At 40.0% G+C, this 23330-nt stretch overlaps 1 protein-coding gene across 2 annotated transcripts in view; it reads right to left on the bottom strand.

Annotated features, from left to right (window-relative positions):
- Positions 1–23330, bottom strand: part of HECW2 (HECT, C2 and WW domain containing E3 ubiquitin protein ligase 2) — a 446473-nt gene that overhangs the window by 170917 nt on the left and 252226 nt on the right. Inside the window, exons 1-2 of one of the 2 annotated variants that reach the window (XM_024981179.2) lie at positions 19370–19746; positions 955–1062 (exon numbers count right to left, since the gene is read on the bottom strand). In XM_024981179.2, the coding sequence (XP_024836947.1) occupies positions 955–961 (7 nt within the window). In that variant the 5' untranslated portion in view covers positions 962–1062; positions 19370–19746. Of the gene's footprint in view, positions 1–954; positions 1063–19369; positions 19747–23330 lie in introns of those variants that run through there. The other variant, XM_024981178.1, reaches the window with a different exon arrangement.

The following is a 23330-nucleotide window of genomic DNA, read 5'->3' on the forward strand; positions in this document are numbered from 1 at the left end:
ATGGACATGAGTTTGAGTAAGTTCTGGGAGTTAGTGATGGACAGGGAAGCCTGGCCTGCTGCAGTCCGTGGGGTTGCAAAGAGTCAGACGTGACTGAGTGACTTAACTGAACTGAGGTATCATTCTTAAGTACCAGTATCTCTGGTACCAGTATATTCTCTTTCTTATATTAAATTCCATATAGAAAACTTAATTCTTACTATGGAGTTAAACAGCTCAGAAACATTTTAAAGAGCTCAGTTTTTTCTACTGCAGAAAAATAAACTCTGTAAATGTAGAAGTTAACCTGGACAGACCAGTAAATCATTTATATGTATACATGTGCTATGTGTGTATATACATATACATATATATATAACTATATAGAAGTACTGCACATAGGATGTGTGTTTATAAATAAATATAACATCAAATCAACTGGGTAATGGATATTTGCAGCCAATCTCTGATGCCTAGTAAATGACTTCTATGGTAATGTGCCCCAGATTATCTCATCTACACTTGGAAAGACCAAGACCCAAAAGCAAAACTTATTCTTCTGTTGGGAAAAATAATAGTGAAGTATCCTAGAGGCAAATAAAATTCTTAAATTAACTGAAATCTTGAATTATCCTTTCTGCCCTTTGAAATTAATATAGTATTAATTATAAATGAAGAACAAGGGTATATAAAATGTGTAACAAAATAATCACAGAATTTATATACCATACATTCATCAGATATATGTTATATGCACACACATCTAGAGACATACATACAGTTTTTTCAAACCATAGTTACATTCTCTAATGAATATTTCTCAAAAGAATATATTTTACAGTTTGGGGTGACATGGCATATATTTATAAATAAGAATCAAAAACTTTTACAATAAAATTCATAAAAGACTTCATAGATTTCTGCATATTTCTGAAATGTTCAAATACAAACTTATGTTAACACTTAGGTACTTACGCTCCATGAAATAGGGCCCAGGCTCAATTCTCCATACAATTTGTCCTTTTTGTGTTCCAGTCACACCCCTGTTTTTAGAATCCCAGAAGTTGGCTGGAGAATTCTCATCTGGAAAAACCAAATGAATACTTTTAAGCTTATAATTTAACTTCTTTGTCTTTCCTTAGTTCAAACATGTAGTATGAGTTCTAAAATAAATGGAAAAAAGTAAAGAGGGAAATATTAATGAACACTATTGTTAATGACGGTTGGTTATTTAAGATGGCAGAGTAGAAGGACATGAGCTCATCTTCTCCTGTGAGAACTCCAAAATTACAACTCACTGGTGAACAATCGTCAATAGGAGAATGTTGGACCCCACCAAAAAAAAATATACCCTACATCCAAGGGCAAAGGAGAAGCCCAAGCAAAATGGTAGGAGGAATGAAACTGCGTTTAGAATCAAACCCCATACCCAACAGAAATGCTCAGAGAACTCAAACTAAAATCTTGTGCACACCAGGAGACTCCACAGAGACTGAGCCAGACCTGTCTTTGAGTGTTTGAGTGTCTCCTGTGGAGCTATGGGTCAGCAGTGCATCACAGGGTACTGGAATGCAAAAGTAGGAAATCAAGAGATACCTGGAGTAACAGGCAAATCTGGCCTTGAAGTACAGAATGAAGCAGGACAAAGGCTAACAGAGTTTTGCTAAGAGAACGCACTGGTCTTAACAAACACCCTCTTCCAACAACACAACAGAAGACTCTGCACATGGACATTACCAGATGGTCAATACCAAAATTCTTTGCAGGCAAAGATAGAGAAGCTCTATACAGTCAGAAAAAACAAGACTGGGAGCTGACTGTGGCTCAGATCATGAACTCCTTATTGACAAATTCAAACTTAAATTGAAGAAAGTAGGGAAAACCACTAGACCATTCAGGTATGACCTAAATCAAATCCCTTACAATTTGACAGTGGACGTGACAAACAGATTCAAGGGATTAGATCTGATAACACAGTGCCTGAAGAACTATGGACGGAGGTTCATGACATTGTACAGGAGACAGTGATCAAGACCATCCCCAAGGGAAAAAAAAAATGCAAAAAGGCAAAATGGCTGTCTGAGGAGGCCTTACAAAGAGCTGAGAAAAGAAAAGAAGCTAAGACAAAGGGGAAAAGGAAAGATATAGACATCTGAATGCGGAGTTCCAAAGAACAGCAAGGAGAGATAAGAAAGCCTTCCTCAGCGATCAATGCAAAGAAATAGAGGAAAGCAATAGAATGGGAAAGACTAGACATCTCTTCAAGAAAATTAGAGATACCAAGGGAACATTTCATGCAAAGATGGGCTCGATAAAGGACAGAAATGGTATGGACCTAACAAAAGCAGAAGATATTAACAAGAGATGGCAAGAATGCACAGAAGAACTATACAAAAAAGATCTTCAAGACCCAGATAATCACAATGGTGTGATCACTCACCTAGACATCCAGGAATGTGAAGTCAAGCGGGCCTTAGGAAGCATCACTATGAACAAAGCTAGTGGAGATGATGGAATTCCAGTTGAGCTATTTCAAATCCTGAAAGATGATGCTGTGAACATGTCACACTCAATCTGCCAGCAAATTTGGAAAACTCAGCAGTGGCCACAGGACTGGAAAGATCAGTTTTCATTCCAATCCCAAAGAAATGCAAGGCCAAATAAGGTTCAAACTACCACACAACTGCACTCATCTCACATGCTAGCAAAGGAATGCTCAAATCCTCAAAGCCAGGCGTCAACAGTACGTGAACCTTGAATTTCCAGATATTCAAGCCGGATTTAGAAAAAGCAGAGGAACTAGAGATCAAATTGCCAACATCCGCTGGATCATAAAAAAGCAAGAGAGTTCCAGAAAAATATCTACCTCTGCTTTATTGACTATGGCAAAGCCTTTGATTGTGTGGATCACAACAAACTGTGGAAAATTCTTCAAGAGACGGGAATACCAGACCACCTGACCTGCCTCCTGAGAAATCTATACGCAGGTCAAGAAGCAACACTTAGAACTGGACGTGGAACAACAAACTGGTTCCAAATCAGGAAAGGAGTATCAAGGCTGTATACTGTCACCCTGCTTACTTAACTTATATGCAGAGTACATCATGTGAAATGCCGGGCTGGATAAAGCACAAGCTGGAATCAAGATTGCCAGGAGAAATATCAGTAACCTCAGATATACAGATGATACCACCCTTATGGAAGAAAGCAAAGAAGAACAAAAGAGCCTCTTGATGGAAGTGAAAGAGGAGAGTGAAAAAGCCGGCTTAAAACTCAACATGCAGAAAACGAAGATCATGGCATCCGGTCTCATCACTTCATGGGAAATAGATGGGGAAACAGTGGAAACAGTGTCAGACTTTATTTTTCTGGGCTTCAAAATCACTGAAGATGGTGATTGCAGCCATGAAATTAAAAGACACTTACTCCTTAGAAGGAAAGTTATGACCAACCTAGACAGTATATTAAAAAGCAGAGACATTACTTTGCCAACAAAGGTCCATCTAGTCAAAGCTATTGTTTTTCCGAGTCATGTATGGATATGAGAGTTGGACTATAAAGAAAGCTGAGCACCAAAGAATTGATGCTTTTGAACTGTGGTGTTGGAGAAGACTCTTGAGAGTCCCTTGGACTGCAAGGAGATCCAATCAGTCAATCCTAAAGGAAATCAGTCGTGAATATTCATTGGAAGGACTGATGGTGGAGCTGAAACTCCAATACTTTGGACAACTGATGCGAAGAACTGATTCATGGAAAAATCCCTAATGCTGGACAAGATTGAAAGCAGGAGGAAAAGCAGATGACAAAGGATGAGATGTTTCAATGGTATCACCAACTCGATGGACGTGAGTTTGAGTGAGCTCCAGGAGTTGGTGATGGCAGGGAAGCATGGCGTGCTGCAGTCCATGGGGTCACAAAGAGTAGGACACAACTGAGTGACTGAACTGAACTGATTCATAATGACTTATTTAATGACTTGCATTTACAAGGGAGAACTAGGGAGAAGAGTGGGCAGGTGGAAAGTAAATGGCTGTCTGGGCTTAGCCAGGTTGGTCACTAAAGTGCCAAAAGACAAAACTGCAAAGAACAAAGAGTATGATTGTTCATCAACCAGCAATGAGATGACACACAAAAAGAGATTGGATGAGCTCCTGTCTATAAAATTTTATATTAAAAAGAAAAAGATGAAGAGCTAAGCTGATAGAATACAAGAGAATCAAGATGGGGTTAAGAGAGGGGATATTAAGCTAGGAAACTGAGTCAAGACACAGCACAGGTTTGCCATGGATAGTGTTTAGGAAATACCAAGCAAGTCAGCACGTTGGCTGAGATAATTGTTCACAATGGTCAGCAGTGGGTTACCTTGACACAACATAAGAAAAGGAAAGAGGAAGAAGGACAGAAAGGACAGATCCAAAGAATAGGCCTGAAAGCAGCATTGTCTCTAAGCTCTCTGACTTCATGGCACTAAGAAAATGGTCATATTTGTAGGATACACCGGGGTACATGAAAGAGACATTGACCACGTTAAGTTGATGGCAGGGGTACTCTGGCTGCCCCAGGCTCTGCCCCACCATGAAGGCAGAAGGGATTCATGTTCTTTAACTTGCTCACATCACACTAGTTTGAAGCTCGGTCCTAAGGTCCTGGAATAGGAAATGAAACTAAGAATGTGACAAAGAGACCATTCAGAGTTTTACAGGCACACAAGTGTGTGCGCAGAGACACTGGCTCTTAAAGTCAGATGCACCTCATTTTCATCCCCAAACCTCTTTCCTAGGAGGGAAGATTAGGCATACACTTTAACTGAGAGCTGAAATTAAGCAGACAGGGTGAAGTCAGTGATCCACTAAAACAGGAAAAGTAGAAAACAGGTTCAAAGTCCAATGCATAGTCCTGAGAATAAAAACCTCAATTCTTAAGAGCATAAAAGAAACAGACGGTGGTCCACGGGAGGGGTCAGATAATCCAGCTCTGAGGGATTTCTGTCTGTGGTTTCCCTTGGAGCCCACTGGTTTTATGACATTGAGAAGTCGAAGAGGTCTGGGAGGAGTGGTCCTTTCTGCTGTCTGTACTCAACACAGCATAAGTCAAAGATTCTTTACGGTGAAAGGCCAAGAAGCAGTGTCACCTCCTTTCAGAAAAACAACACAAGGCAATCCACTCCATTCCATCACAGAAATACAACCACACTGATATTTAGAAGGCACTCAAGTATCACCTAAAACTGATTTGAAAGATGGCATGTGGCTCCTCGGGGCAGATGCTGCTCACTGCCTCTCCCTTGAGCCTCTTCTTTGTCAACTGAACCCCAATTCTGTCCAAGGTAACAATGTACCCAGTTAAAATAGTTACCCTTAAATGCAGCTAAGGGTGGCATGTGGCCAGTGCATGTGGGTTGAATTCTACTGGGTGGGACTTCTGGGGAGCTATTATTATTAAGATTGATAAGAGGACACTCAATAATCTTTTTGCTCTCCCCTCCCACCTCCTCTCTCCTTAGATGAGAGCCACAAGCTAAGGATGACAGAGGAAGAAGCTAGAAACATCCATGATGATCCTTTGAACCCTGAATGGCCCTCAGACTTCTTGCTACTGAGGCAAAAATAAATTCCTAGTTATTTAAGCCCCTGTGGTTGGGTTTCTGTCATTTGTGGCCGAACAAAATTCCTAACAGACACAATTACCATCCTAAAAGTCATTCAGTGATTTAGACCCATGAGGCCTGACTTGAACCAGAATCACTGAGACTGTATCACTTCTCCAGTTTAGACAACAAAGGTAGCTTCTTCTCTAAAACATACTTTAATGGGCAAAGTTGCTTGCATAGGAACAGAGACTCTCATGTTTTCACAAACAGATGTATTGTACTAGCTGTTGGTCACATGGAAGGCTTCAGGAAGCTGGACCCTGAGGGGAGCAGAACACAGGCACAGGGAGTAGAAGGTGTCCGTCCAACTGTTCAAAATGCCAGACAGCCATGCACATGAGAAGTTTTCTGAAAATACTGTTGTGTCAGTTTCCTCTTGAGGCCTCAGGAAAGACAGGCAACAACAAATCTCATTTTAGGATCACAATGATAAAATGCAACTTCCACAAAATTATACGTCTTAAAGTGTGACCTCACCGTAAGAGGGTTGTCACTTCTACTATTACTAAACTTTTTCTCCCAAGCCATCAGTTAAGCCAAACCAAGTATACACTTCTGACATATTAACCCTAGGGAGATGGAGCACTGAAGAGCAGAAACAGAGGGGAGGGTGGGGGTAATGAGATGAGAATTATCATAAGAGGACTTATCTCCACACAGAAGTGATTCCTGGGGCTTGACACAACCCTTTACATGTTCCCTGGAGGAGAATCATGTCAGAGAACCAGTGCCAGCATCTCCTGTTCCAAAAAGAGCCACTAGTAACTTTTTCTTTGCCTATTATATTCACTTCGAGGTAGAAATACTGCACTGCATGAATATCCTCCCTTGGTCTCAGAAGTCAGAAATAAGGGAGAACAAGTTATGGGTGCTTCCTCCTCAGACCCTTAACCAAGAAAGAGACCTAGAGTAAGGTGTTCAAATCACCTACCAGCTCATGGGTTAGCATAAACCATATATCTCTGACTTTAGCTCCTATCGTTGGTTTATAGGCAATATGGACGACTCGATTTGGTTAAATTTATGATATTTAAAGAAATAAAGCCTAGTCTCTGGAAGCAAAATGTTGAAAAGGTACCATGATCATTCAGACTCATAAGGAACTCAAACGTCCCATATATGATGGGAAATGAATCAGAATTAGGATGAAAAGGCCCAGAGCAGATGCTTGATGGGTCTGCTCTTTTCTTTTAAGCCCCAAATGTCATAGTGACAAACAATCCTGTAAACCTTCATGGGGAAGGTCTTATTCCCACCATGCATAGTGTCTGTCACGTAGAAGTTACCCAAGTTGGTTAATATTCTGGCTATTCTACATGGAAAATTTTCTCTGATGAGATTATATTTCTGATAATTCATCATCCCTGACAGACAGTAGCACTCTTGACATTGAGTGACAGTTACTCTTAACTGAAGATATAAAATTCCTAGAAATAAGCCAGTGTAGGGTCACAGAGTAGGGTCACAGTATTTTACAGTAGGGTTCACAACCTCCACAGCTCCAGCTCCCACTGCCATGAGACAGCAGAACTCTGGCCAGCCTGGCGGCACCATTCTAAAACCTAAATAGATGACTCATCCTTTGTCTTTGTTTCAAGAACACTGATTTTAATTTGTCCTTCAGACTAAAACTTTTTAAAAGTTTTAAAAGTCGGTTTTAAAGTCGGTAAACACCTTCAATTAGGTTGCAATCCGTTCTCACCTAGCCAAAGAACACCTTCTTAGTGACTGTGGTTCTCTGCTCAGATCTGCTTTTCATGGATATTTGAGGACAGAATATTTTTTCCCAGATTGTGTAACTTGTTTTTCTTTACCCTCATTTAACATCTATTTTAGGCAATTTAATCTTTCTTAAACGCCTCTACTCCAAAGAAGAAAAATAATTGAATATAAAATACTATACCAAAGAAAGGGTTCTAAATTCCCTAGATGTTATCATATAGATATAATATATACATCTATTTCTTCCATTAATTCACCAAAGATTCTGAGAGATCAAATAAATGCCATTGCTCTTTAAACTCAATTATCAATTGTTCTGTTTATACCTGGCCACTTCCCTTCCCCATTTCTGTTAAGAACTGTGTACATCTGTCCTCATATCCTCTAATTTTTACCCTATGACTTAGAGCAAGGTACCGTGCATTCTACAACATCCAGAACATACGATATGAGCCCCCATCTCCCTGGTTTCTCCATCTCCCTACTGTCATCTTTTCTGTACCCATATCTTATTTCTTGCCCAGAGTTCTAGGCAATAATGGTGGTGCCCTTGACTCAAACACTTCTATCAGCACCTCCTCTCACCTTGACCATTAGATTCTTCCTCCCAACTTAGAAACACCTCAGCCTCCATGCAGTATATTTTCCTGCTTTTGCTCCTTGCCCCTTTTCTCATTCACATTCTTATTTTCCTTCCTACCAAGATTAAAGTGTCTGTTACAGTTACAAATGAAGTTTATATTCTCGGAGTGTATATTCTAGATATTTAGGTAACTTTCTAGCTGGAATATAATCATAAAAACATTGGAGATGTTTAATGCATGTACTTAAATATTCTTCTCTAAATGGTTTGGCAGAGTTTATATAAAGCTTGCCTACTCATGTTTCTTACGTATTCTTTGTTCTCTTATAAATCTAGTTGGCAGTACATTTTCTCTAAATATATAGGCATAGCGCACACCCCAAAAGCCCTAAAATCCTTCTAATAAAATTTTCAAACCTATTTGTGAATATTTTGGGATCATAATCAAGAGAATTCTTAAAAATCTTTACTCTTGCCTTATTTTAGCAATCCATGATATTTCCCAACTGATTTCATTTACTGTTTTTTTAAAATTACAGTTAGCCCTTCAACAAAGGCAGAGGAACCAGAGATCAAATTGCCAACATCCAATGGATCATCAAAAAAGTAACAGAGTTCCAGAAAAACATCAATTTCTGCTTTATTGACTATGCCAAAGCCTTTGAATGTGTGGATCGCAATAAACTGTGGGAAATTCTGAAAGAGTGGGGAAACCAGACCACCTGACCTGCCTCTTGAGAAACCTGTATGCAGGTCAGGAAGCAAGAGTAAGAACTGGGCATGGAACAACAGACTGGTTCCAAACAGGAAAAGGAGTATGTCAAGGCTGTATATTGTCACCCTGCTTATTTACCTTATATGCAGAGTACATCATGAGAAATGCTGGGCTAGAAGAAGCACAAGCTGGAATCAAGATTGCTGGGAGAAATATCAATAACCTCAGATACGCAGATGATACCACCCTTATGGCAGAAAGTGAAGAAGAACTAAAGAGCCTCTTGATGAAGGTGAAAGAGGACAGTGAAAAAGTTGGCTTAAAGCTCAACATTCAGAAAACGAAGATCATGTTATCTGGTCCCATCACTTCATGGGAAATAGATGGGGAAACAGTGGAAACAGTGGCAGACTTTATTTTTCTGGGCTCCAAAATCACTGCAGATGGTGATTGCAGCCATGAAATTAAAAGATGCTTACTCCTTGGAAGGAAAGTTATAACCAACCTAGACAGCATATTGAAAAGCAGAGACATTACTTTGTCAACAAAGGTCCGTCTAGTCAAGGCTATGGTTTTTCCTGTGGTCATGTATGGATGTGAGAGTTGGACTATAAAGAAAGCTGAGTGCTGAAGAATTGAAGCTTTTGAACTGTGGTGTTGGAGAAGACTCTTGAGAGTCCCTTGGACTGCAAGGAGATCCAACCAGTCTATCCTAAAGGAGATCAGTCCTGAATATTCATTGGAAGGACTTATGCTGAAGCTGAAACTCCAATACTTTGGCTACCTCATGTGAAGAGCTGACATATTTGAAAAGCCCCTGATGCTGGGAAAGATTGAGGGCAGGAGGAGAAGGGGATGACAGAGGATGAGATGGTTGGATGGCATCACCGACTCAATGGACATGGGTTTGGGTGAACTCCGGGAGTTGGTGATGGACAGGGAGGCCTGGCGTGCTGCGGTTCATGGGGTCACAAAGAGTCAGACACGACTGAGCGACTGAACTGGAACTTCAACAAAAGCAGGGGTTAGGCAAACTGCCCCTCTCTGCAGTCAAAAATCAACCTATAGTCAGCTCTCTGCATATTCAATGGGTTCCTCCTTATCCACAGGTAGTTTCACATCCACAATTTCAACCAACCATGGATCGTGTGGAACTACAGTATATACTGAAAAAAATTGAGTATTAGTAGACCTGAGTAATTCAAACCCATGTTGTTCAAAGATCAGCTGTACTCTTTAGGGCTACCCCAGTTAATTTTGTTTTTAATACTAGAACTACTTATGTTAAGTCTGCTTCTCCAAGGGAAAAACAAAGTATTTGGACCCAGGAATAAAGGAGCAGGCATATAAGATTACACTACACAAAACTCTCTTTCACTAATTATAGAGTACAGTAGCTCAGAGAACTTTCTCAGATTTGGTTAATTAGATGACAAACTGTCTCTTTCCCTTAATGAAAACCACATGGTTTTACCTTGTCTTAAACAAAATCTCTATATAAGCTGATTTACCAACATCTCCTATACATTTGCTTCCCAAGTGTCTCAGTAGTAAAGAACCCACCTGCCTATGCAGGAGCCACAGGAGACGTGGGTTCAACCCTGGGTTGGGAAGATCCCCAGAGGAGGAAATGGTAAACCATTCCAGTATTCTTGCCTGGAAAATGCCATGGACAGAGGAATCTGGCAGGCTACAGTCGACGGGGTTGCCAGAGTCGGACATGACTGAGCATGCCTGCACCTTCCTCTTTAGCTAACTGATCCTCCAGGGCAAGGCTTGCCTAACTCCATGGCTCACAATGAAGACTGTGGGATTCTCCAAAACACAGATTTCTAGTTAGTAGGTTTGAGTCAGGATGCAGGAATCTGAATTTTAGCAAACACCTCATTCAGTTGATTCTGATACAATACTACAAAAATACCTCACGTGGAAAAAACTTGTTCCATGGTAATCTCCAGGGAAACTGAGCAGTCACATCTGCCATGCACATCTCATTAATCACTTCCCTCTCATTTGTCAGTTTGTTCCATCCTCCTTTCTTTCCTTCCTTCCCTTGAATGGTTTTTATTGACTGACTACTATGAAAGCCAATACCCCATCTCCTGCCATAAGGAGATGGCAGCGTAGTAGGAAAAGACTGGCATTTAAGGTACAACGCAATACTAAAACTGCTAGGATAGAGGCGTGCATACTTTGTAAAGTATTAAAGGAGAACCAAAGAGGAATGATCAGCATTCCCTGTGACTGTGTATAATGAATACGGTGCTGGTCTATGAAGTTTGAAACGTCTTTGGGAGATGAATATGGAGCTATACTTTCGGAGATCTACACATTTAAGCTAGTCATTAAGGTATTTCAATCTGTTTCTCCTTTCTTCCTTGGAAAGGAAGGTTAATTATATTTATTAACTTACTATATGATTGTAAAGATTAATTTTAAAAAATAAATTCTTTTAAAATGCCACTGAGACCTAAAATAACATAAGCATAAAGTCTTTCATGCACCAAACTCTTCCTTCCCCATAATATTTCACACAGAGAGATAGTGTGAAAGTAATCTTTTAAAGATTAATTTTTTCTATATGATTTTTGGATTCCAGAAAATGTCCTATGAATAGGTTTTGAAGATAATAAAAATATATATAGGTGAGATGACCAGACATATCAAACATATACAAATATAATTTGGATTTGAAAATGTTTCTATGTCTATATTAATATTTCTAAAACCTCCATACAGTACTGGAGATAAAACAGGAACAAAAAAAAGTATTCAAAGTCCTCACATTTCTATCAGCCAATCTAGGGGAATTGAAAAAAGATGAGAAATTTTGTGAGAAAGATGCCATATGACAGACTGTGCCAGAGATGAAAAATGATGCTTACAAATTTTCTTCTGCTCCAAAGCAATTGCTCCCTATATTTTCTCATAAAATGTCATAAACATCTAAATTAATGTAAAATTACTTTGGGATACAAATTGAATATCCCTACATCCTAGATAAGATCATAAAGGAGCCTCAATTTATTCTAGCTACACTCAGAAATTAGATGCCTTGTCTAGGATTTGGGATTTAGAAAGCAATCCTAAACTATTAATACAATTTGAAACAAAATGATCATTCTAGACCTGGGCAAAAACACACCTTCACAGGGGCTGTGTGACTGTTAAAACTCTGCAAATTTACCTGCAAGTGCTAGGCAAGTTATGTGAGAGGAAAACTCTGATAATGACTGAGATTTGAACTAAGCTGCAGGGAAGGGGTGACTCTACCACTGATTGTACCAAAGAGAGCACCAGTCTTATTAAGCGCTATGAGAATTCCCTAACAAACTGCCTCATGAATGGGCACACTTTACATTTGTTTTTAACCCGATGTCCCTAGATTCCCAATTCTGTACACTAACACCCTCTCTGAGTGGGGAAAAAAGAAAAAAGAGTGTGTATATCAGACATATTTAGAGACTGCAATGATGATACCATGTTATCAAATGAGAATGTCCCCACTGGTGACTGTGGCTTTGGAACTACCTGAATGGCATTTTTCTCAGAGAGACCAGAAAGTTTTGCTGATTATAATGTGCTGGAAATGAGAGAAAAAGACAGTAGCACATTACAGGACAGAAAAAGCAACAGGGGCTGAGAAGATACGTTTACAGGAGGAAAAGGTCTGCCCTTGGGGATGTTTGCACTGAAGTCTGTGTCTCACTGCCTGCAAGGGAACAAGGGAGCATTTGGCATGGGGATGGGGGAGTGGAGTGGGGTGCATATACTGATTCAATGCCATACACACCCACAGTATGAGAGAAGTGTGTTATTGTTGTCTCCACAGGAGGCCTCACCAGGAGTGGTAGAGCTCAATCCAAATTACGTGTTTCAGTAGATCCATGCTGGGTGACATAATTTATAACCAAGTCCTAAACCATACCCCTGAGGTCTCCTCAACATTCAGACCTCCATACATGCTGGGCAGAGGCTGGAGGCCCTGCTAAGCAACTTCCTTTATAAAATACCTGATCCTAAACTAGTCAGTTAAACCCTCATTTTGACAAGGAAGGAGTGAGGGAACCACCAACAGATCAGTGAGAAGAAATACTTGGACTCATTTCAGTAAATACCTCCCAAGAGTTTCAGTCAGAGAGGGTTTATAGAAGAATTCATTTTAAACACAGGCATCCCAGGTGGTGTAGTGGTTAAAGACTCGCCTGCCAAAGCAGGACACACAGGAGACACAGGTTCAATCCCTGGGTGAGGAAGATCCCCTGGAGAAGGAAACGGCAACCCACTCCAGTATTCTTGCCTGGAGAATCCCATGGACAGGGGAGCCTGGCAGGCTACAGTCCATGGGATCGCAAAGAGTCAGACACACGTGCCTGCATAATGTTTACATGTAAAAAATGGATCCCTATTTCTTTCAGAGTAAAATTCGAAGTCTTTACAGAGGTGAACAGTGTCCTACAGGACTTGGCAGCCCCGGTCTCCACCCCTCAAAAAATTACAGCTCTGAGTTCATCTTTCCCTACTCTGCCCCTGTACACACTCTATCCACTCCAGCCACAATGGACTCCCTGATAGTGAAGGGGATCCAAGTACACCATGCCAAAATATGTCACTGAGCTAAAAGTAACTAGCTTTCTGCTCTCTTCTTTAAATCTAAAAGCAAGACCCAATTTTCCATCTCTAAAGTCTTCCTCTTCCATACTAGAAAGAGTAAAATGACTCAATCACTACTCACCAAAGGAGAAGGATCTAGCTTCAGTCTGCATAACAAACCTTCCTAAAAACCCTTAACTGCCAGTAGTTCCCCCCTTATATTTACCTTCCCACAATTTACCACTCCTAGAAGCCAACTCCTACTCCCTTTGTCTAGTTACGTCTCCACAATTTATTGCCCTTTGTTAAAGTAGCATATAAGCCCAAGTTTAATCACTCTTCCTGGTCTTCATGTACAAGAAGGCTTCGTGTAAGTAGAAATAAAAATTTTAACAGTTATTAAAATTTGTGTATCCTTTTTCCTCTTAATCTGTCTTCTGTCAGTCTAATTTGCAGGCCTGGTAGCCAAACCTAAGAGAATAGAGGAACATTTTTTTTTCCTCCTCTGCAGTATCCTCAAAGTTCTGTTCAGGATTCTGCCTCAGGATCTATTTGTCTGAAACTTTCCCCCCATATATCCATATGGATCAGTCCTCTCCTTAAATCATTTTTCTTTTTTGCTTGCACATAACCATCTCAATGAAATCTACCCTGACTGCCTCTAGCATTCCTGGAGTATCTTACCCTACTCAATTTCCTTTCCAAAACCCTATCACTATCTAACACAGTATATAATCTATATATTTGTATACTGTCTTCCTCTCCAAGAGGTAAACCCTAAGAGGTCAAGAACTTTTGTCTATTCTGTTTACTGATGTATATTAAGTAACTGGAACAATATCTGGCACATAGTAGGTGGTCATATTTAGTTGAGTAAGAGATGTCTTCATATATTCTTTTAATTATGATGCTATAGCATTAAGTGAATATCAGTATTATACTGTTAAAATATACAAAGGAGGAAAAAAATTCTCACCAAGGAATGCATAAAACCTTTTTTAAAGAGATCTATGTCTTTTTCAAAATAGAGAAAACCAAGGACAATATTGCTAAGTTCTATTCCACTAACTTAACAAGATCAATTTACTTAAACTCTCAATCTATATAACTATAATTTTGTATTAATTCAATCACAGTGATACGCCTAGTTGACATTCAACTCTGTTTATATCTTACAGGCTGTCACACCAATGCACAAAAAGATGAATTAGCTTTCCTCAGAACACATGATCAATTTCTCACAAAGGTCTTTGAAACATATTAAACAAGATTTTTTCCTGATGAAGACTTTCAGAGCATTTCTAAATTAAGATTTATCTTTTTCCTCAGCTGAATGTTTTCCTATAGGAAACTCAAATTCCTTGATAATACATCAAATGGAAAAATCACTAAAAGTTTACTTACATCAAATACTCTATTTTATTTGGCTATTATAAAAATTTATAATAAATATCATTGTGAAAAAAAATATGCAATTTGTAATAGTTTTAGTCAATTTCATGTTAGAAATATAAGCAGGAATTAGGCACTCTGTAAAATTTGAGACTTAAAAATGAAGTATACACTGCTGTCAGTACATAATTTTCCCTAACAGTTTGCATGGCTATATTTCCTCCAGCAATTATACTTTTACAATGAGAATGTAAGCCTAAACTCCTTTAAAGGGTCAAGCATGGTCAGCATATGGTATCTTGGTAAACACCTTGGCACAAGATCCACTTTAGGAATATTATGTAACAATGACACTGAAATACCACAATTCCCTTCCTGGTACCAAAGCTTACAGGTTAAAACAAAACTTCCTATTATTAAAGAACTTTCATGAGAAATAGTAGGTAAATGATATTCTTCTAAAGGTCCATAATTTGAGGCAAAACTATGACAGGCTAACAAAAGTTAGAAGGGAGACTTTAAGGCCTAAAAACAGAAAGAAAACAATTACAGAAGTGATGGTGGAAATGAAATTCAAAATTAATTCAACACATATTTACTGAAAGAAAACTGAACACCGAAGAACTGATGCTTTTGAACTGTTGTGTGGGAGAAGACTCTTGAGAGTCCCTTGGACTGCAAGGAGATCCAACCAGTCCATCCTAAAGGAGATCAGTCCTGGGTGTTCACTGGAGGGACTGATGTTGAAGCTGAAACTCCAATACTTTGGCCACCTGATCCAGAGAGCTGACTCATTTGAAAGTACCCTGATGCTGAGAAAGATTGAGGGCCAGAAGAGAAGGGGACAACGGAGGATGAGATGGTTGGATGGCATCACCAACTCAATGGACATGGGTTTGGGTGGACTTCAGGAGTTAGTGATGGACAAGGAGGCTTGGCGTGCTGCAGTTCATGGGGTCGCAAAGAGTTGGACTTGACTGAGCTACTGAACCTAACTGAACTGATATTTACTGAGAAAACCCTCTCTGGCAGGCCATATTCTAAGTGACAGGCATTTGAGGGGGAATAGGAGAGTCAAAGTCCCTGTCCTTGTGGAGACTTTGGTCCAGTGGGGAAAGCGATGAATAATCAAACACAAAATAATGTGCATGCCAGGTAGTATAGTAGATATAATGTAAAGTCAGGTGGTGGTAACATGACTTAAAGAAATACAGCCAGGGAGCAGGAGGGGAGTGAGGTTGGTGGAAGAATACTATTTTCCATTGGCTGTTGAGGGAAACATTTGAACAGGGCCATGAATGAAGTGAGAATGTTTTCAACTGGGAGATTTGCAACAAAGGAAAATCCAAGCACCCTGACACAGGACAAGCCCTCCACGTTCCCAGGAACAATAAAGCGAAGCAGAGTGAATGATGAAGCAGAGAGTAGGAGAAGATGAGCTGGGAGAGGTGGGCAGGGCCAGCTTGCAGACATGGATAGTAATAAACACTAGAGAGTTTACCTTGCACTGGGCATTGTTCTACTGTGTTGCCTTATTAACTCATTGCAACCTCTAACAATCCTTTGAGGTATCATTATGAGATTTTTAATAATAGGGAAACTAAGGCACAAAGAAGTTAAGAAATGCATTACAAATCCCAAAACTAGTATGTGCAGCGCGAACCCAGGCTATCTTGCTCCAAAAGCCACACTTCTCAATGCTATGCCACACCATCTATCTAGACCACAGTGAAGAGTCTGGATTTCACTTGGAGGATAATGGAAAGTCACTGGAGAATTCAAAGCAGGAAAGTGACATGATCTGCATCTAATAAAAAAAAATCCTTTGGCTGCAGTGTACACAGTACATTGTACAAGGATAGAGAGGATGGTGCACCATGATGTTTTAGGCCCAGGCCCAGCACAAGCCTTGGAGCCATAACCTAAACATGACCTTCCTCCCATCGCCATCTTTCCTGTGCAGACAGAGCCACCGAAGCTATAAATATCCACCCTTAGAGCACAAGGCTCTGAACCAATTCCAGGCTCTTCAATCCAATGACCCTGGGAGGTGACTCATCTGCCTCTAAACTCTCTCCAAGCCCAACCATCACCCTCACTAAGTTCACCATTCTCCTCCTTCCCCCTTCTTTATTCAAACAACTCCTGAAAATCCAACTATCCCCACATTCAACCTTAATCAACAAATACAGAAAGTTCTGATTCTCTATCACTTAGTAATTCAACAAAATCCTTAATGCAGCATATTTAATATGTCACTAGCAGTTAGTCCACAAGGACCCTCTATTCACCAATAGAAGTATGTTTTTTTTTTGTTTTTAGGTACATACCATTTATTACAGGTGCAATGAAAGTACTATACTGCGTGATAACCATGTTACCAGGCTGTGGCTGCTAGGTGATGCTAAGATCCTAGAACTTCATAAAATAGCAGACCTAAGTTTAAAGTCCATTTTTCCCATTTACTGTATGACCTTGGGCAAGTCTTAAAACTGCAAATACTCCATTTCTTTCTTCCATAAAATGATATTAGCACTCCTAGCTCAGAACTCTATAGGGAGGACATATGTATAGAATGTGAAAATGGTATATACTAGGAGCCACATGTCTAGGTTTCTAAATCTATTTCATCCTTTTTAAAAAGAGCTATGTCTTTAATACTCAGAAAGCACAATTTCCCAACTTTATTTAGTTTTAACTTTTTAAATGTATTTCCTTTAAAGAAACTATTTTATTCTGATTTTTCAAAAATACAATTAAAGCAAAAAAGCATACTTATTTATATGTTTTTGGAAATTTTTCTTTCTTAGGCAAAGGATGCCAAATGATCAGGCAGCAACAGTACAGTGATATTAATAGCACATTATGCCACGTACTAAGCCATGTAGCACATTCTCCCACATAGAGTATCTGCCTAGTTCTTGGAGAGAGGGTCGCTCAAAGCTGAAAGCTCTTTCAATGAGCTTTAAGCCTGGCTTTAAAAAAAGTCAGGTAGGGACTTCCCTGGTGGTCCGGTGGCTAAGACTCTGTACTCTCAGTGCAAGGGGTCCATGTTTGGTCTCTGATCAGGGAACTAGCTCCCACAGGCTATACCTAAAAGACCCAGCACAGCCAATTAAGTATTAAAAAAAAGGAAAGAAAGAAAGAAACAGGCAGAGGCACCCTCATCTCCATACACAGTAAATCCAAGACTGAATACAGTTCCAACTTAGGAATCTCTGTCACCCACTGTGCGCCTAAAAAGTCACCAGAAATCGCACTATTTTGACTACATATCCTCCTTTTCTTTCCTCTGATATTTTTTATGAATACACTAAGCTCTCACTCATAGATAATTCCTTCTAATACTAAAAGAAGTTTAAAAGCAACCTCTAAATCCTTCGGGATGTCTCTTTTACACTGGACATGATAACTGAAGATCCTGGGAAATGTACCATCATAAAATATAATGTTTAGTACCAAACCATCCTTTGGTCCAGGGTGAATTACTACTTTGATCTTAAGAAGCTCAGTAAAAAGAACTTATAATAAGGACTGGAAAGTGTAATAGATAACTTTATTTAAAGAAGGCTATTGCCCTTACCGAAGTGAACCAGATACTTGTCGGAGTTAATCCAAACGAGTTCTGAAAATATAAATCAGGAACATGTGGGAGCAATCTTTCTGGAACAGTTACTGCTACTGATTCTAAAGAATAATTTTGAGGAAGGGGCTACTCCCTTGGGTCCTGCCCCAAAATGGCTTTATCAGAAGATTGATAACCTTCCCAGAAATTAGATTGCTCACCTGAATCTTTACTACATCATCAATTTCCTTTTCATTAAACTGAGCATGTTATTCAATAAGGATGCTCCTGGCATTCTAGTGGATAATTCTTCGTATCTGTCCAGTACATTATACAAACAGTTAAGGATTCCTGGCTCTCAGGCACTAAATGCTAAATATGCTATATGCCAATAAAAAATAACATCCCCAACCCCTTTGAGAACCATTTTTGGTATGTAACCAAAAAAATAAATTTTTTCATTTGAAAAATTAAAATAGAATTGAAATTTTTCCCTGCCTTCATCTCAGTTTCTAAACAATTATAGCAGACTCAGAAGGTCTATAGAAAACTTGGCCAGTTTGCCACAGATGCCACAAGAAAATATCTTTTTAAAACATGGTTTTATTCTTGAGTTACAATTATTTTGTAAGATTGTTATATCATTACTCTCTAGAATGTGAATTCATATGAATGAATACTTTTCCACAAAAATATTACATTACAAATAAATCGGTTTTAACATCTCATTCCCAGAGAGAACAGTTTTTAAATCCATCAAAAACACTGTTATTCCAGAGGCAGATGACCTGTCATGAAATCTATTTTCACTCAGTCTAATGGCATTTTCAAAGCATTCTTGTAGGTAGAACCTGTACTTAACATCACAGTAAAATAATTCATCTAAAACCAGTGAAACTCTAGAAATTCACAGTGAGGGGACTGTATAGATGTTTGTAAAAGTTTCACAAAAGCGTTAATCCCAGCACTGATCTCTTATGTCGAGATGTCAAATGACTAAACGTGATAAATGCACCAGATAATTTGTTAATAATTGTTCCTCACCAAGCTGAGAATGGACAGTATTAAGAATTTTTCAAAGAGAAAGGCAGAGAGAACCGTAAATCCCAAGCAGTTGGACATGGAAATCAGACAGTGGAATTCATTTCACAGAACTTTCTAATACCTTACCTCAAAAAATTCCAAAGAGTTCATCTCTGCTTTCCCCAGGGCAGAATCCATCATTTCAAATCAGATTTAGGAAGCAACAGGAAGAAACACTTCATTTTCCTTAAAACAATGCACCTAGCGTGCCCACTGGCAATTTCATTCATAGGAGTGGCCAGAACCGAAGTCTTAAGAGGATCTGGAGTCCTAATGTGGTGGGGAGAAGCTGCAGGTCCACTCCTGAAGCTCTTGCTGCTCCTCTTCCCCCGAAGTTCTAGAAATGAAATACTGAGTGGGACTCAGGCAGGCCACTATGGAGACTTCTGTCCAGCTATGAACTGAGAGCTGCCACTGCCTTTCATCAAGACTTATCACAGTTGAGGCATCCGAAGTGAAAAAACAATCATGAACCAGTGTCCCTGAGGCTGAGGCAGCCGTGGCCACGCCCCTGTCAAGCACAGGATGCAATCGCCCCATCCTCCCCTCACTTCCTTCCTTTGCTTTTCCATGGGAGAATTCCAAAGAACGAGTTCTGTGGGTATACACACACACACACACATACACTCGCGCACACAGTGGCCTGATGTCAATAAGCTGTTATCACAGAGAGGGGGGTTTTCTGTTTGACTTACTCAGAAAAGAGTGGCCACTATATGGGGAAGTCTAATTTACTGTTATCATTAATCAGATACAGCCTTCATTTAAGTTACTGAAATAGGCTCACAGCATCCTAGCCAATCCAGAATGGAGTCTGTGGATTTGTGATTTCAAACACACACTAAACAAGCACTAAAACTTTTTCATATATCAAACTGCTTTCACAAAAACCCCTAAATGTGGTTATCAATCCAGAGGTTATTTTCAGACCTTACTTCTAAAGCAAAAATAGATACAGTTACCAATTTAGCTGGTGCTGCTATCTTACTCTAGGAAGCAGTTGTGGTGGGAGACTCTCTAGTCAGATGTGTTGTTCTTCAGTGGAGAAATGGGCTTCATAAAACTGTGCACACTGGGCTGTTGTCGCAACTTTGAAGTACTGGCTGAATTGGGTGAATGCAATCAAAGGCTACAAGACCATCTCTTTCCAGCAAAACTTCCAGGAAAGCAAGATGAGATGCCTCATTTGTCACATGCTTTGCTGTGAAGTGGGACAGACTAGATTTAAGCTCCATGCTACATTTGGTGGCTGTAATTTCCTTTCCATTGAGACTTAGTTTGCCATGAAGCTTCAGAACTTGGACTGTTTCTGGAATAGAATGAGTGACCACAGCAAGCTTGGTATTCCAGAACCGCCATCACCCTGCCCACCCTCTACTGGACATGCAAACCCAGTCACATCTTAAGGCAAAGCATTGTGGATTTCTGGGTGTGTCCTAGCAAACAACAATAATAGCAAGCAGGTATGGAATGCCTACTCTGTACCAGGAACCATAGTAAATGCTTTAAAAAATAGTCTCTAATGAATGCTCTAAACCATGCTTTAAAACTGAGGTCAGTGGTGTTATTAGGTCCATTTTACAGATGAGGAAGGGCCTTCCTGGTGGCTCTGATGGTAAAGAATCTGCCTGCAAAGCAGGAGACCCAGGTTCAATCTCTGGGTCAGGGAAGACCCCTGGAAAAGGGAATGGCTAACCACTTCAGTATTCTTGCCTGGAGAATTCCATGGACAAAGAATACTGACGGGCTACAGTCCATGGGGTTGAAAAGAGCTGGACACAACTGAAGTGACTAACTCTTCACTTTTCACAGATGAGGAAACGGAGACTCACAGAGGAAGTGATAATAGCCAGGATTAAAGTCAGATCTGAACAGACCCAAACCCAAGCTCTTTTACAATATACCGCCTCCCTCAAATAACACTGTGAAAATGCCAGTGTCCTCACTGATTAATAGGTGGCCATCAGGCCCAAGGCAGCCTCCGTCACCATTAGAAGATTAGAAAAAGTAAGCTAGAAAAGATGAGTATGTTTCCTATTGTTGGCATGAAAGATGGCTACAGCCTATGAATAAGTCTTCTCAACAATGTCAGCACTTTTGTTTTCACCCCAAGTCTGTTTAACCCTTACCTCCGCTCACTCTCAGGTCCCTGGACCCACCTGATGCTCCCATCACTCTGGCCCTCTAAGCCATTATTCCTTGCCTTCCCAATATTGTAACATTTTCCAGATATGCCACTTTAGCTGAACTCTAGGTTCTGGTCCATCCATGTGTCACTGACATTCATGGGTGACAGGCTATTTTCCTATGTAAAGGAAATCTTCTTCCTCACAGCACAAGACTTTGTCATAATGGAATATAGATCTCCTCAAGTTGATCAAGAAAGAAATTTACAGAGTGGAGCCAGGGAGATAAGATGACTGTTACAGCTTAGCCTTAAGGCCATCACATATACCCTTTCATAGCCAGTACCTCTTTACTCACAGTAATCTACTGTAATAAGACGATACAACCAAAGGGAAATAGTGTTAGACCTTGAAAGTTACATATGCCCTTCTTTCCTCTAAATCACACCTTTGAAGAAAACACCAAAAAAAAAAAAAAAAAAATCAACAGCAACAAATAAAATGGTAAAGCACATTAATGTCAATTTTGTATCCATATAATACCTTAGCTTTTTTGCCTGTTATGTTATCATCTGGCACCAGCACTGGGAAACATATGTGAACAAGGCAAACATAGCTCCTGCTCTTTCTTGCAGAGCTTCTATTTTAGAAAGAGAGAGAAACATAAAATAACAAACATAAATTCTTTAGTTGTTATTATGATACACGCTACTAAGGCAAAAGAGAAGGTGGTAAGGAAATGGCTGAGCTGGGGACACGACCCAGGTCAGAGAATAAGAGAAAGCTTCTTCAAGGAGTTGGTGTGTGGACTAAATCCTGAAGGATGACTAGGAATGGGGGAGGGGATGGAAGAGAAGAGAGAGCTCTTTCCAGATAGCCAAGAGCTGTGGAGAAGCCATCAGATGGGAAGCAACATGACCTTTTCTTTTTCTGCAATTTGTTTATTCATTTATTTTCTCCTTTTTTTTCCCCCAAGCTTTAAACTTTTTATTTTGTATTGGGGTATAGCCGGTTAATAACGCTGTGGTAGTTTCAGGTGAGCAGCAAAGGGACTCAGCCATACACATATGCGAGCTTAGTCGCTCAGTTGTGTCCGACTCTTTGGGACCCCATGGACTATAGCCAACCAGGCTCCTCTGTCCATAGGGATTCTCCAGGCAAGAATACTGGAGTGGGTTGATGTGCCCTCCTCCAGGGGATTTTCCCAACTCAAGGATCGAACCCAGGTCTCCCGCATTGCAGGCAGATTCTTTACCATCTGAGCCACCAGGAAAGCCCCAGACATTCATATATATGTATCCATTTCCCCCTGCAAACCCTCCTCCCACCAGGCTGGCACATAACATTGAGCAGAGTTCCATGTGCTATACAATAGGTCCTTGTTGGCTATCCATTTTAAATATAGCAGTGTGGACATGAACTTCCCAAAGTCCCTATCCCTCCCCACCCCTACCCTAGCAACCATAAGTTCATTTCAAAGTCCGTGAGTCTCTTTCTGTTTTGTAAGATACTTTCTAGATACCACATATAAGGGATGTCACATGATATTTCTCCTTCTTTGTCTGACTTACCTCACTCAGTATGACAGTCTCTAGGTCCATCCAACAACATGACCTTTTCAAAGACTGAAGGAAGACCAGTGTGACTGGAGCACATAGTGGGGGAAAGATGAGGCCATGGAAAGATAACAGACTGGACATTTTCAGCATCAGTGTATAGGGAGAGAAAAGGAAGCTTAAGAATAAGGGAATGCAAACTGTCCCTTTTGCCTTTCCTAAGCTCTCGTTCTGAAAGGCCAATTGATGATCACAGTTCTCAGCATTCTAAGCAAGGCTGCTGTGGGTGGAACTGTGATTTGTGGCTGCTGAATGAATTAATCACATAAATTAAATAAAGTGATTAAAGACATTACTTAACTAAAG

This window comes from Bos taurus, chromosome 2 (genome assembly GCF_002263795.3).
Source record: "Bos taurus isolate L1 Dominette 01449 registration number 42190680 breed Hereford chromosome 2, ARS-UCD2.0, whole genome shotgun sequence".
NCBI classification, from domain to species: Eukaryota; Metazoa; Chordata; class Mammalia; order Artiodactyla; family Bovidae; genus Bos; species Bos taurus.